General features: G+C 44.7%; 1 protein-coding gene across 2 annotated transcripts in view; it reads right to left on the bottom strand.

Annotated features, from left to right (window-relative positions):
• Positions 1–16,382, bottom strand: part of LOC147732647 (uncharacterized) — a 583,719-nt gene that overhangs the window by 549,835 nt on the left and 17,502 nt on the right. For both annotated transcript variants that reach the window (XM_086957159.1, XM_086957160.1), the window contains exon 2: positions 6,502–6,628. In XM_086957159.1, coding sequence (XP_086813285.1) covers positions 6,502–6,628 — 127 coding nt within the window. The remainder of the gene's footprint in view (positions 1–6,501; positions 6,629–16,382) is intronic.

Raw genomic sequence — 16,382 nt, 5'->3', positions numbered from 1 at the left:
ACAAATGCAAAAACAACACTTGATGGACGGAATGTTGTACAATGGCAAAACATTCACCCCCAGTCACAGATCTGGGTTTAATCCATTGTTATTTTGCTCACCACACCACCCCAGTTCAGACATGGCCATATGCAAATCAGGCTTGACCCTGTGCCTCATGGGAACAGTCCAGCCCGAACTGCCAAGCCATGTCTTCCCTGGACCGGAAACAAGCATCCTGGGACCGGTTTCTGGCTAATCAGCCTTCATCAGCCAGGCTAGCTTGAATCCAGTGGCAAAGTGAGCAAAGGACCCACGTCTGGGCATACCCTGCCAACTTAGGGCGAACACAGCAAAATCAAAGGGGATGGAACGCCACCCCAGTTCAGACATGGCCATATGCAAATCAGTCTGACCGTGACGGAGTGCGCTACAGAATGATGATGGATTAAACCCAGATCAGTTGACTGGGGGTGACGTGGGTCCCTTGCTCGCTTTGCCACTGGATTCAAGCTAGCCTGGCTGATCAGCCAGAAACTGGTCACAGGATGCTTGTTCCCGGTCCAGGGAAGACATGGCTTGGCAGTTCGGGCTGGACTGTTCCCATGAGGCACAGGGTCAGACTGATTTGCATATGGCCATGTCTGAACTGGGGTGATGGAGTGAGCTAAAGAATGATGATGGAGTAAACCCAGATCAGTTGAATGGGGGTGAGTGCTTGCAATGTTCAACCGTCCGTCCATCATCCCCTTTGGTTTTGCTTTGTACACTACAGCTGTGCGCTCCAGTCATGAAGACAGAATGAAATGCAGCCACATTTAAAAGAGGTGGGCATGCACAGCACAGACCCACGTTATCTGAAGGAGTCAGGGCAAGGAGGAGGGTGCAAGAAGCTGCCAGCACAGCTACGATAGGAGGGTCATTATACAGGTGCATGAAAGACAAAGACGTAATACATTTGATCCCAAAACGGAGTCACGCGGGCGGGGGATGAGAAGGTGGATGCAACTAAAGGAAGTGGAGTAGGAGGATGCAAGAGCTCCGATGTAAAGAAACAACTAGCTCCGTAGAGCAGATGGACGAGAAAGGGTGCAACCGGGTGGACAAGGCTTTATTTACAGAGCAGATTAAGGCTGCTCAGCCCTCACTAAGGATAGTCACAGGTGCAGGTAAAAGTGAGGTTTGGCAAGGATTGTAGGGGGAGAGGACGTGGGAGAGTTACACTAATAGAACAAGTATTGAAAATGTAATAGGTCTCGCCTTTGATTAAGTTAAAGCCATTTGCTTTGTCATTGGTATTCTATAGCAAAGCAAATGGCTTTAACTTAATGAAAGGCGAGACCTATAGCCTTTTTAATGCTTGTTCTTGTTGTGTCCCATTTCATAGTCATTCTACTGTGATGCCAACTCTGTCCCCTCTCATCACTTCGCTTTGTCCGAACATGACTCAAATTAGAAAGATGGTAGGATTGTACATTGGGTCAGGACATTTCCCATTACTGGGCAGCTTATAGAATCCAGATTTCTGAGCCACATTGCCATGGGGCAATTCCTTAATTTGGCCGTTTTTTTTGCTCCTGGGCATACCACAGAATACTGGCTTCAGTTTAAATTTCAGTAATATTTTGTGAACGTTACAAAGTGTTTCTGTGAACATTCTCATGGTGTGATGAGTTGTGGGTAAGGAGCCCCTAGGTTAGGCATGTTTGCTAGGATGTAGGATAGGCTGTAGATTGAGCCTAAAGAGGGAATAATGAAGCAGGCGAGGGTATACTGAAGTGACAGATACCGGTTTGGATCCAATCACCCTCTGCTCTTGTAAGCCAACTATTTTTACATACTTAGAGACTAAAAATGGATAATATGATAAATGTATATGTATCCTATCTGTATCGTCTCAATGAACCTGACACTGCAAAACTACCAACAGCTTAGTCCATTAGCAATGTGCACCCTCGTGAGCTGTGAATGGCCGATTTAGGCAATAAGGCCTGATTATTTCCCCAGTGCCAGAGTGTTGCAGAGGATTACCCCTATTGGTATAGATAGGCACTCACATGACTAAGGTGACTAGTGGCCATCTTAGGTACTGATGGGAGGGGACACAGCATTGATAGCAGGAGATGGCCGCCTGGAGTGGACTTTCCCAGTCTGGTGGGAGGTTCTTAGGATCAAATCCAGTGCACCGCACAGCTTTTTTTTTTTTACTGACAATAAATGGCAAGACGGTCTTTAGAAAATGACCATATAACTTCCTGTCTAGTGACACCCAAATGTAATACTGATGAAGGAACTGGCTGGGCTTTTTTAATGGACCTGAAAGAGCACCAGTCCTATAACTGAAATCAGACTAATCTTTACAATGTCCTGAGCCAGAAATCGGCTCTCTTAGCTTAGACATTTACACAAACCTATTCACATCTGTAGACTACATATACATGACAAAGGACACCTTGAAAAAGCTCATTGGCATATAGCTAGGTACAGCGAAACGTGCTGCCCAATGCTTATAGGTAATTAAAGCATGCCATCTTTTTCTACAACATATTCACAATCAAAGAAACAAGGAGTACTCAACCTCTTAAACCTCTTCCCAGGTCCTAGGGGGGTTAAACCATTCTACTGGCATGAGGTATGTTCTGTAGCTCTGACAAGTCACATGGACTGGGTAGATCGCTGGGGTTTCTTCCTGATGCAACTGAGATCTGTCAAAAGCAGTATTTAACTGCTTTAGGGGGTTGCGTCCTGGGAGGAAGGAGGCATCTGGCACCCGGAACCACCTACTCCTTTACATCAAATGCTATGTTAATGTACCTCCAATGACATCTGAGTAATGAGATCCTTCTCAATTGTATATATGTATGTACAGTACATATGTGGTGTGAATCTGGGATGCAATGATATTCAGAAAAGAGGGACAAGAGCTTAGGTACCTTTTTAGAAGCTTCCCCCTCACTAGACCGACGCTTAAGACTGGTTGAAATTATAGTACTCAAGGCTCTTCCACCATTGCAGACATCTTTCTCTGGTTCGTTGCCCTTTACCTTGGTCTGTGATCCTTCCATCTGCCCCTGTGCTTTTTTATCACCCTCTAGTCCCCCTCCATTCCCACAGACCAGTGAAACCACTACTCCTACTTTGTAGCACTCTACAAAACCCCACAGATAAATCATGTTTACAGTGAGTGACCATCCAATTACACTGCATGTGACATTAAAGTGCAGTGGTATTTTCCGTTTACATTAGACCATAGGTTACTCTCTTCAGAGTTCTTTAATTTGCTCAATTTCATGGTTCTACTTAATGAGATAAACCCATTTCTGTTTCTCCGGCTTTTGTGTCTGTCAATTTACGTTTCCATCCAAGAATATAAAACAATACAAGAAACGTCTAAGCACAATGCTGTAATCCCAATACTGTATCCAACCATCAATATAGGAAAGCTAGGTTCAATATCCCAAATAGCAGGCCTATACACCGACTTCAGTTTTCAGGGCGTCTACCCTGAGGAATTGTCCTGGAGGATTGAAGAGGCCGATCTGCAACCTCCCAAAGGTTCTTGGCACACTGCGGATGGACCTTACTTTGCTGTAGACAGGAAGAACAGAAAGAAAGAAGGGAGGGAGGGAGGATGAAAGGGGGTAAAAAAAGAGAGAAAAAGAAGAAAGGAAGAAAAGTAAGAAACAAGCATTTACAATGCAATGGTCTCGGCATTGTTAAAGTTAGAGCTATTGGCATTGCTCATGACATTATTTTTATTTATGTTTTTGTTTTTAAAACATATAAATAAATGGCATTGTCATTTACAATGCCAATAGCTTAATCTCTCGCAAATGCGAGACCTATTGCATTTGCACCCACACACAGAGCCACACACACAAAGCCACCCACACACACATACAGAGCCACCCACACAGAGCCACCCACAGTCATTCACATAGAGCCACCCACACACACACAGAGCCACCCACACAGAGCCACCTACACACACAGAGCCACCCTCACACAGACAGAGCCACCTACAAAAAAAGCTACCCACACAGAGCCAACCACACACAGAGCCCAACACACACACACAGAGCCACACACACACAGAGCCACACACACAGAGCCACACACACACACACACAGCCACACACACAGAGCCACACACACACACAGAGCCACACACACACACACACACACACACACACACACACACACACACAGAGTCACACACACACACACAGACATCCCTCAGTCCAGGTCAGCCACATGCCCATCTCTGCCCAGTAACGCCCCAGGGAACAGAGGCAAGAAAAAACGATCACAAGCAGGGAACAGAGTCAAGAAAATCGAGCACAAACAGGGAACAGAGCACAAACAGGGAACAGGGGCAAAAAAAAGTTTATCATAAATCAGAGAGACATTGAGAAAAAAGCACACGTGGTACACAAAGCGATACTATCTCGCATACAAACTGGTAGCTCGCTGTGAAAACCAGTTTTGCCCCAGTAGCTTTAACTCCATTTGAGTACACACAGGAATGCTCTAATGTAGAGACAGGAGATAACAAGGAGGAATACGTTTGCTCGCATTGGTGCAGAGTACCTCATACATTGTACGCGCCTATAATGCCCCCCTACAACACCTCACTGGACTGCGGGTAGTGGTTTAAAAGGCCAGCACTCTGGCCCCAAAAAAACGGTTTGACAGAACTGCCTCAACTGTACATGCTACAAATGAATGTCACAACCCCAGCCCCGCCCCATCACAGGTGTAAAGAAGTTCCCCTTGCATGCATTTTGCCTCACCTCCTCGCCACCTGGTACAGTGCTGGAAATGCCAGCAGCCTTGCTAAAAAGTGCTGGTACTGGCTGCAGCCTTGCTAAGAAGTGGTGGTACTGCCCGCAGCCTTGCTAGAAAGGGCTGGTACTGCCCGCAGCCTTGCTAACAAGTGCTGATATACTCCCAACAGCCTTGCTAAGAAGTGCCGGTACTGCCCGCGGCCTTGCTAAGAAGTGCTGGTACTGCTCACAGCCTTGCTAAGAAGTGCTGGTACTACCCGCATCCTTGCTGAGTAGTGCTGGTACTGCCCGCATCCTTGCTAAGAAGTGCTGATACTTCCTCTCCCGTGACACTGAGGGTGACATCCCGATTGAGGTTCGTCACCAGGACATTTAACTCCCACGTCCCATCCCCGTAGCAGCCATCTGGCATCCTTATACAGTCGAGTCACCACTCCCCCTCTCCTCCTCCCACCTGTGCTTCCCAACTCTCCCTGGCTGCCTCCCTCCCTCTCCCTGCGTCCGCAGGGCCCAAGGCGGCAGCAGGAGAGCGAGAGCAAAAAAAACACAGAACTGCTGCTGCCGAGCGGAGTTACAAATCCGCTAGGCCACGGGACGGGGTGGGCGTTCGGGGACCCGAGGGGTTAGGAAGCGCGCTGGCAACAATAAAAAGCCCCGAGGAGCCACCAAGTACCCTGTTATGGAAGTGAATAAGAGTGAGGATTGCATCCAACATCCGATGCCTGGAGGAGCGCGAGGGATAACACTGCACAGGGGAGACACAGAGCAGGCGGGATGCCTGACAGGCCAGCGCAGTCTCGTTACTTTTTGGCCCAGTTAAGAAAAACTGCACGATTTGTCAGCCATGGCATGGGGAAAACAAGGGGTGGAAAAGCGACTTTGTGTGGGTGTGCACGGTGCATATGCAGGCAAATATGTGACAAAAAACATGTTTCTCCGAGGTCCAGCAGAAATGCCTCGGAGAAACGCCCCGTCATTTTCGGATTCGGGGACATGTTTTTCTTTCTCTCCTCTTCCCATTGGCTGGAATGTAAAATTCCAGCCAATGGGAAGAGGAGAGAAAGAAACTAAATAACACCCCCCCGAATCCCAAAAAGACGGGGCTTAAATGGGCAGACGCCCCTCTCCTCCAATGGCTAGTCTCCGTTTAGGAAGCCAGCCAATGGAGAAGAGGGGCGGGTTCAAGCCCCACACTGAGAAACATAAGATCGCGCCGGCGAGACTGCGCAAGCGCAGCCTAGGCAGGCCGAGACCTAAAAAGGAAAGCATGGCGAAAGGAAGGGATTAAGGGAAGGGGGAGGAATAGAGAAAGGACAGAGAAAAAGAAAGGATCTAAGGAAGAAAGGAGAGAGTAGAAAGGAAAGGCAGGCAGGTACCAGAGGTGCATCTACAGTTCACTACAGGGATAAAGCAGTGTGTCTTCTTGGAGGTACCAGTGTCTGAAGACAGTTCGCCCACAGTATTCCTGGTGGGATGGACAATATTGTATTTTGTTAACTCTGAGTTTGGGCAGAATTTACAAATATCATTTAATTGCTTGAAGTATTGAGATTAGTTAAGTGCCCTTTTCACATTTTTCTGTTAAGTAGCATAATTAGAGTTCTATGACTTTTTGGATTTTTCAGGAGAGAATTAAGGCAGATAATCAAACAATATCGTATAACACTAAAATAACAAAATAGGCATAGTACACACTATAAAATCAAGGAGCAACGTGAGACAATTGCATCGTTACCTAGTGAAATCAAAGCTTGGTGAATTTCCTTCATCACATTCCGGTACAATTCCCTCTGCCATTCTTGCAAAAGACTCCACTCATCTTCAGAAAAACAGGCAGAAGCATCGCTGAACGTAGCCTGTGCCTTAAAACAGAAAACGCTGAATCACTTATTTAGCAATCACATTTAGAGAACGACAAACACGATGCACAGGTGAGTAAATTGACCAAACAGTGGCACTGCATGCCTTTCTAGTGCTTCCTACGATAACGTTACACAAAGAGACATAATTAGAAGTATGAACCCAGCTTAGTCTCTGATTCTTTTATAGAGTGGAATAGCATAACCTTCGGCACGAGGACCTTATCAGAGTAAATTAAATCTGTCTACACGCTACTAAAGAAATGAAAGTTCTTATTTTTATATCCAATCACATATTAACTACGTATGAAGTCATTGTAGGACAAATACAGCTTCCTAATGTCCTGGTGCAGCCACCACATGCTTATTTACATCCATCACATTTCAATTTACAGTCATCAGATGCCCAGCTGCAGTCATAGCCCTACTACGGTCATATGTCAGGTTCACCCTTCGAGACCATGGTATAGATGTGTATGTACAAATACAGCCAAAATGTTCCAGGTGCATTCACAGGTTAGTGATGGGGTGTGGACAGAAACTGGGTGCAGTGTATGCTGGAGGCCTGCAGCTGCACAGTTGGAACTCAAGCAGGGAAAACATAGCAGTGGTTCCCCCTGCTGGCGGAACCATGGCATGGTGTATGAGACACCGCCGAGGCTCGAATACAGGCATCAGGGAGATTTAGTGCAGCATCCGAACTTTATAGACGACACACTAAGTCCCACATAGAAAACAAATACACCAGTTTGAAGTACCCTACTTCGAAGCAGTATGACCTATTTCTTCTATGCTAGAAAGAATTACAGGAAACGAAGGATGGCGCCTTCTCAGCAACCACCATGATTAGGAATCTTGACCACCCACTTAGCAAGAAGTAAAAGTGAACACTAATTGTTCAAGGTCAGTACTTCTGCATTTGACAAAAAGCGAAGAATGGGCAGGGGTTCCATAGGCAAGATTGGATATTTCATATCCAAAGAGGTAATAGCAATTGTGTGGGCACCATCAGTTTCGGGTGTACCTATATAGTAACCAATTCCAAGTGACCTTGAACCTCCATTCACTGGTTCGACTACCCCAAGGCTCATCATCCAAACATTTCTGCATTTACAAAGCTACTCATTCCACGTCGTGTACAGCCCCTGCACCCCACCCACCTCACTGTTCACAGAACAGCAAACCCTACCAATCAGAGATGGAATCCCAGTGGAAGGCTCAAGCTTGTTACACCTACACAGCCAAATACAAGCACTGGTCCACTAGGACTGTCTAACTAATGTCCATCAGATTAGTCACCTTTCAGCACTGCACGGTCCGATATGCTAATGTATTCTCCTTCCTATCTGCCTGAGTGGCTGGTGAGGTTGTCTGTGACAGAAAATGTCCAGTGGTATTTGAATCAGGGCACAGTTTCATAGCATATTAGGCTTTCTGTTATTGGAAAATCCATTTCTCAATTTGAGGTTGGGGTCACTAACATTCAACCCTTCCAGGTCAACCACAATTTCATGAATGACATTTTGAAACAACTTTGATTTCAACAACATCCCATCTTGGCTTCTTTATTGATATGGTTCAGTGTGTTGGAAAATGTCATTATGCATTTCATTTCAGGATGTAGCTGATGGTATCCGGCATTTCAGGTCAACCTAGAGAACCATGCCATCAATAGTACAGATAAAGTACAGCTCCCACACATTAGCCTTTTTGGGGTCTCATGTATACACATTTCCTGACCTGCAAGAGTCGTTTTACCTTCTTGGCTATGTTTATTGTGGGATAATGGAGTAAAGCCTTTGACTTTCCCTATTACCTCCACTTTGGATTGTATGAGGAACAACTGCACCTACAGTGCTACAATATGTCAAAAAAGGGTAGTCGTAGTTGAAATGGAAGCATCATACCCCAGTCAGCAACAGAAACTCACCCCGCATGTCGTCTTGCCCAAATGCACCAATGGAAGTACAACTTGAATCCGCTGTAATGCCTCTTTGAGGCCACAACCACTACTCACCAAGATGTCCGCTCCAGCCTCAATCACCAATATCGTTTCAATGACTATGTTTTACCTTGTTGAATGTTATGTCTTGAAAGTGCATCTTAGTGGTTAAATACAATGCATACATTTTTTAAGGCATTCTACTCTGTCAGTGTATGGTTAGAGCCTTCAGTATTATTCTATGGGTATGACCTTGATTTCTTGTATTTATGTATTAATTTAAGAGTTTTATATAACATTAGCTAGACCCAAGGGTATCAGAGCACTTTACAACAGAAAATGTTCACATCAAAGATAACAAGTATATACAGAGCAACTGAGTACCACCGGATCAAACCAGTGGTTGAGCATGAGAGAGGAAAGATAACAAGGAAGGGGTGTAAGGAGGACTTGGAGTAGAGAGTGTGTCCAATTGGATAATACATGACCCATTAGTTGAGCTGCTGGGTTAGTAGGAAGTCCTTTCGTTGTCTCTTGAAGGAAGGGTTCGTTCTAATATGTACTGGTGTGGAGTTACAGATTTTAGGGGTATTGCTCGAGAAAGAGTGTGACAGTGTTTTTTGTTTGTGGGCTTTAGGCGGAATGCGTAGTATGGTTTTTGAGCTTGTTAGGTTGCTCGTCTGACCTGAAATTTTTAGTTTTAAAGCGAGGTAAGCTGTTTTTCCAGTATGAAGAGCTTTGTGGGCAAGACAAGCAGTTCTGAAGCTTCAGGGAGCTTCAATCAGGAGCCACTTCAGTTCTTTTAGGGCTTGGGCTATGTGGTCATATTTTTTTATTTCTGGGACCATTCTGGTTGCTGAACTGAGAGTGGTTCTAAGGGGTGCAAGGTGGGATTTAGCTGCGCCTGTGACATCACATTTATTAACAGCATCAAAAAGTATCATAGTATAATTCTAGTAATAGTTCTGGTGCTCACACAAGAAGTGAAAGTGCGTGAAGTGAGGGGTGTTCGTGACATTAAAATTTACATCGTATTGACAACAATATTGCACCAATGATGATTTGTTCCCGATCCAAGCTGAATTGTTGTGCTTCACCTGCAGTCACTTCCAAAGATTAATTCCCATCGCAACCTTATTCGGCGCAGTCCGACCTCCGGCCCGGAACTCACGGGTCCTCTGTTATTCATCAGCTGTGGTCCCCGTGGCATCCTAAATTCTACCTGCTCACACTTGTCTCGTCCTGATGATGATCTCACACTAATGAGATCAAAACGCCGTCGAGCCTTACAACCAAAACTCTATTACTGCAACTAACAAATTTGGAGTTTTGTGCAATATTGTTGTCAATGTAATGTCAATTTTAATGCCACAAACAACCCTCACTTCATGCACTTTCACTTCTTGTGTGAGCACCAGAACTATTACTAGAATTACACTATGATACTCCATTTATTTATGCTGTTAATAAATGTGATGTCATACCAAACCTTGTGTCCCAGCATATACTGCATAATTCATTCCTGCCTGGACTACTTTACTTTGTTTTACCTGACTAGCGCTTTCTAAAATACTTAATAGCCTAGGCTACACGAGGACCGAAGTGGCCTCTCCTTGACCCTTGTTTTTCCTTAATACTTAACTACCCCGGGTCACAATACGGGGGTCCCCTTGTTCTTTGCAACATATACCACAGTGTGTACAAGCACGTCATGTTACATACAGTCTTTGGTTTAGGATTTTGCATCTATGAAGTGTCCTTGCTCACGTGCAATTCTCTCCAACTACAGATAAGAAGCTCCTCTGTGCTATGGCACCAGAGCCAGAAGAGCCTTCGTTAGTGTCATTGTTTGCTGCTTTATGCATGTTATGTGGATTGTGCAGGGCTGTGCTTGTGCAGTTTGTTTGGTAAACTGTGATTTGATTATTCGCTCTATTACATAGTAATCGCCTGTGCACCTTTGCAGGGCAACAGGGGCGGCTTTAGACATGTGCAAGCTGTGCACCTGCACAGGGCCACCAAACCCCAGGGGCCACCACGCCAATATATATCCTTAATATAATAATCCTCTGAGGATGGATACATATTTGCGTGGCGGCCTCTGGCAGGGATTTGGCGGCCTCCGGCTTTGTTCCACTTCCAAACACCCTGACCCCCTCCCCCCCACCCCCCCTCTTCACTGGCCTTCACGCTCCCCCCCACCCTGACCCCCTCTTTTGGGGCCCCCTACCTACGCTCCCTGCCCAGGGCCGCCATGAGCCTAGAGCCGCCCCTGAGGGCATAGACCGTAATGCAGCAATCGTTCTACCACAGTGTCCGCGCCCTAACCATGGATAGTTGAGTATTAGTTCTTGCCTAGTTTTGCTCCCCTCTGTTTGTCATTGCCTCTACTGAGATGCACTCAATCAATTGATCTACTCTCGATCCAAGTTGCTGCTTGATAGAAATGCTGGAGAAAGTTCCTTGCAATGAAGCAACTCTTCCTCTGAAACGATTAAATAGTTCCCCAAGGTCAAGGATACTGGCTAAGGAGACGCCTAGCAATCTAAAAATGTGAGTGTTTGACAGAATATCTAGAGGATTAGCGAGGCATGTTCTTGTTCATCTGAACTGACCAGCCCACATGGCTCACCAGTTCCTTGCACCTCACATGAAATGGCTGTTTGTATACCCCCGGAAAATGCACTACCTGTCTGAGAATTATGGGTTTATAATCCACATCCTATTGGCTGAAGTATTCACTAAGGGTCCTCCCGCGCATTATAGTCCTTTTATGTCATCTGCAAATGAAACAGAGATCTTCCTAAAATGAGGCATGAGAGAACATACAGCTCCCAGGTGAGCGTAGAATAGTTTTGGTAACTGGAGTGGAACCAAAAGCCTGGTTAGAGATAGAAAAGCCAACAAGCATTTGCATAGCCAATAGGTCTCGCCTTTGGACATTAGAGCTATTGCCTTTGTCAACGTCTCTAAGCTATGTTGTAGAACATTGGGCTTACGGTTCAGCATGTTGAAAAGTTATAATAAAAAAGTGGTATAAGCATTTTTGGTACCTCATATATAGCCAAGACGACATTATATACAACTGAACAACTCTATTAAAAAAAGAATTAACATAAAAAAATGTCTTCTATTTTTTGTTTTTTGTCCTTGCAGTGCTGGCAACTCTTCCTGACTATTATAATGCTTGCTTGTTATAGCTTTTATCATGTTATTTTTGGGAGGGACATTAACAACGGGAGGGTCGAGGTTGGGGAAAAATACATGAATTTCAACATGAGCAGCGGATGGGGAAAAATACATGAATTTCAACATGAGCAGCGGATGGACACTAGGGAAAAAACAACAGATGCCTGATTCTGACACAGGCTTAGGTGGTGGCGGGTGGTGCTGAGGTGATCGTGTGCTAGTGCAGAATTGATGCTCAGGTGATGCTGAACGATACTCAGGTGGTGCTAAGTGATGCTGAGGTGGTGGTGGTGTGCTGGTGCGGAGGTGATCAGGTGATACTGAGGAGGTGCGAGTGATGCTGAGGTTGTGCGAGTGATGCTGAGTTAGTGCTGAGTGATGCTGAGTTAGTGCTGAGTGATGCTAAGTTAGTGCTGAGTGATGCTCGGTTAGTGCTGAGCGATGCTGTGGTGCTGAGCCATGCCGAGGTGGTGGTGCTACACTGGTGCTCAGGTGGTGCTATGCTGGTGCTCACATGGTGCCGCGCTGAGGTGATGCTGCGCTGAAGCTGAGTTGGGGCTGCACTGGTGGTAGTGCACTGATGGAGGAAATGAAGGCATTAATGCAGGAGTCTGAGGATGATACATTTCTAAAGCGCGACAAATACCCTAAGGTGTCTAGGCGCCCTCCTCAAAACATACAGATCTGACTGGAGTGGATTAAAATGTATGTCTGAAAGAGCCATGTTTTGAAGCCCTTTCTAAATTTTAACAGGTTAGTCACTTTTTTAAGCAAGGTTGACAGAGAGTTCCACAGTTTGGCTGTTGTTGTAGTGAAAGACCTGTCACCCCACCTGGCCCTACTTACTCTAGGGACAACCAGATTTCCAAGCTCAACTGACCCAAGGGACCTTGCTGGGATATATGGCTTAAGATAGTTTGCCAACTGCATTGGCCCCAGATTGTTCAAAGATTTAAAAGCAATGCTGAGTGATTTAAACTGGATTCATTTTGCTATTGGTAACCAGTGCAGATGGGATAGGACTTTGTAAGCAGAATCGAATTTAGAGATTCCTAGGATTGCTCTTGCTGCTGCATTTTGAACAATCTGCAGCTTTTGGATATTGTGTTTAGAGGCACTGGAAAAAGTGTAGTGTAGTTCCTATTTTCCCTATAGGCCCTGCGCATTGGAATAACATAAACAGCAGTGTAGACGTAGGACTGCGGTCTTCTAGGTCTCTAATGACTATGTTAGACTTATTTTAGGTTTGCGCCAGCTAGCTCAGAGGTCACTGGAAACTTTCTTGACTATAATAGGAAGTGATCAGCTTCCCTGGCTCAGACAAGAAGGGATTCAGCTTCCGACAACCGCATAAACATGACAACTTTGCTCCTCAGAATAAGAGTCAATCTCTAAAGTCGTGTGAAACAATAGAGCTATTTCACTCAGTCAGTTGTGCAGAATTACTTTCACCAGTATGCAGAGAATAGAGAGACGGGCGTTTTCAATAAAAGGTATTATTTATTGAACAGTCTTCCTTCTCATGAAAGAGAAATGAATTGCCACAATTGCAAGACTTGTTATTATAAAAAGTGCGTACAGTAAAAGGAGTATTACGAAATAATACTGTAAAAGCATTGATATGGTTTCTTAGCCATACGATAGTTAAAATGAATAAAATATATACATTTGAGAGAGCGCAATTTGAATAAAACGTATATCCGAGTCATATTTACAAGCATATCGTATAAACGTAGGAATGAAATGTATATCATAACGTGAAGTTGACACTTATAAGTATAAAGTTAACAGATGTAACCAAAGTAATATAGGAAATGTAATTGTACTTACTTTTGAATGTGCATTAGATTTAGAAGGCCCGTATACATAGTGGGCTAATGTAGAAATGCTTACGAATGGAAGAACGTGCAAAGTAGAATTCATGTACGTGTGTAACTTTAAATGGAGAAGCGGCGAGAAATGTAAATGGAGAAATGTGCAGAGAACATACATAGCGATGTAAAGAACGAGGATAACTTTATATTCTATGTAATTTGTATTCTATGTAAAATGTATTCACATATAAGCAAAGGATTTGCTAAATACGATTATATATAAATGTGTGTTAAAGGTTATACTGTGTAGAAAAAGTTTTGTAGAGTTTAGGTCATTTGTGATTTTAACCTGACTGACCAAGGGTTCACAGGAGTGTAGTCCGCTGTATGTAATTTAGTGGGCTCACAGGAGTCGTGAATAGATTTGATGTGAACGTGCGAGCCAAGGAGTCTAGTTCTTGTTAGATTTAAGGTGACAATGTCGGACGAAGTTTATTGCCTAAACATGAGAGGAGACGCTTGGAATTTGAGTCTTGTTTTGAAATGACTATTCACAGGACCAAGAAAGGTTACTTATATAGTCGTAAAGAGTAAAGTTCTGATGAGGTGATAGACTTTTGCTCCGAAAGTGTCAAAAGTAATGTCAATGAAGTCACCAGCAAGAAGACGAAGATGGCGTCTAAGAAGAAAGGTCAACTTAACGGACGACGCGAAGAGACGAAGCCATGGAAAGAGCTAGAAAATGACATCATGGGGGAAAGTCCGTGGTGGGCGTCGAAGGGGCGTTCCACCCACACTGTGATTGTGTATTTTAGGGACAGCACCCCGGGGAGAAGATAGCGAAGGCGATTAGCGGGAACAGCGAAGAGCTCAGGGCAGGCAAGAGAGCAGATGACTTGAGCAGATGCGCTGAGAGAGATCAGAGCGCAAGAGAGCAGTAGGCCGAGGACCCTTAGAGAGCGGATGGGTAGGCCGAGAGGGTACTGCTTCTTAAAACTTAAGTTACCTTTAGAGGCTAAGAGAGTTTGAACTTCTTAGGGAGTCAAACTGCTGACACCTTTTTAGGGTACTAGAAATTTGCGAAGTAGGGATGTCACCTAGTATAGAGTAGGGACAGATTTAACTTGTATTCTTTTCTTTTAGATGACGCAACAGAACCACATCATATCTATGCTTTTAATTTGTTGATTCTGGAACTGACTTTGATTGTATTCGTTGGTAGATTGAGGTGCTTTAGGGAATTTATGTTCCTTTTAGTTCCTGTATATTTGCTGAATTTTATCCTGAGAGGATTGTATTTGCAACTTTTCTTAATTTTATATTAAATCTTTCAAACTTTATCAGTCGTAAGTAGTTCTTCAGAGTTGCGTCAGTTTATGGGGTTCATCTAACCTATGTGGGGTTTTGTCTTTTACTCAATGACAGAAAACAACCGATCCAAATTGATGAATGAGATTAATATCTAGGTGATTAAAAAGGGTATCAAAATCTCATTCCCCACAGTTGGTAGCAGAGAAAGATGGTTTTCTTCTTGAGGAAGACAACCTAGGTCAGGTTAGTTTACCCCAAGGTCCCTAGTCATCGACGACCAGAAGAAGAATCCCTGCCGAAGAAGGTGCTGACGGTGCGTCGAGAGAAAAGCAGCAGAGTCGGTCGAGAGTGAGTATAAGGGTCATGCGTTGCCAGATTGCGGTGTTTTATGTTGTACCTGTGTTGTAATGTCAAGCGGAGTTGAATGCCTGTAGTGTGATTGAGGGAAGGTTGTGAGCGCGCGCAACCGGATAAAATCTTATGTCCAGAGAGGGCTTAAGTGGTTCGGGTGTATCGAACACCCAGAGTAATTTGTCTACCATTTAAAGGGGGTCATGAGGTACCATTGATCGCCCGCAGACCGATGATAGGGGGAGCGTTTGAGTGAGTGTATGAGTAACGGACGCTGGTCGTACGTTTACTGTGTGTAAGTAACCTATCAGTTGAGGCAAGCGTCTGACCGTTAGAGGGAAGACGTTTCGCCAGTTGAGGTGACAATTACAGTTAGACTGTGGCCGTACAGTCAGAGAAAAGTGATCGCTTGGACGGAAGTAGTCATTTTTCGGCGTATGAATGAGACGTATGCAAGACCGTGAGGCAAGCTGAGAAAGGAGGAAACTGCTGTAGAGGGGACGAGTGACGTCAGCGTAGAGTCGCGCAGAGATTGGTCGGTTAGCGTAGAACCGCGTTGGGATAGGCTGATTAGCGAGAGTCGCACAGGGATTGGTGGTTTGTCATCGGGACGTAAATAAGGAAGAGAATTAATAAGGGAAAAATCGTAGATTATTGAAAATGAAGTGCTTTAAGAGTTTAAGGGCAATCTTTAAGAGAAATAGAAGAAACTTATATGCCGGAGAAGAAGCTCCACCAGAAGGCACACCAGCTTATCATATGGCAGTGAATGTAGGCTTACACTCGATAATATGGATCTCCGAGTGGAATAGGCTAACAGAAGGGAATAAGGAACTGACGTTTCCGAGATACGGAACGTTTAAGCTAGAAGTGTTGAACCAACTGAAATCAGTAATGCTTGCAACGAGACCTCTACCGAGGCCAACACAGTTCGAAGCACTTAGTGCATGGTTTAGAGCAGCGCACGAAAAAAGCTTAAAGAGGCGACAAGAAAGAGTGAGACGATCAGTAAAGGCAGTGCAGGATGCAAAATGGGATGAGGAAGCTAAGAAGTGGAGAGTGCAAAAGATAGAAGCAGACAAATTGTTCACCATGATAGAGACTACGGGAGAAAAGAAACCTCTAGAAGAAGATGAGGATAGTGAACCAG

This window comes from Lissotriton vulgaris, chromosome 2_1, assembly GCF_964263255.1.
Source record: "Lissotriton vulgaris chromosome 2_1, aLisVul1.2, whole genome shotgun sequence".
NCBI classification, from domain to species: Eukaryota; Metazoa; Chordata; class Amphibia; order Caudata; family Salamandridae; genus Lissotriton; species Lissotriton vulgaris.
This window is presented reverse-complemented; position numbering and strand designations above follow the sequence as displayed.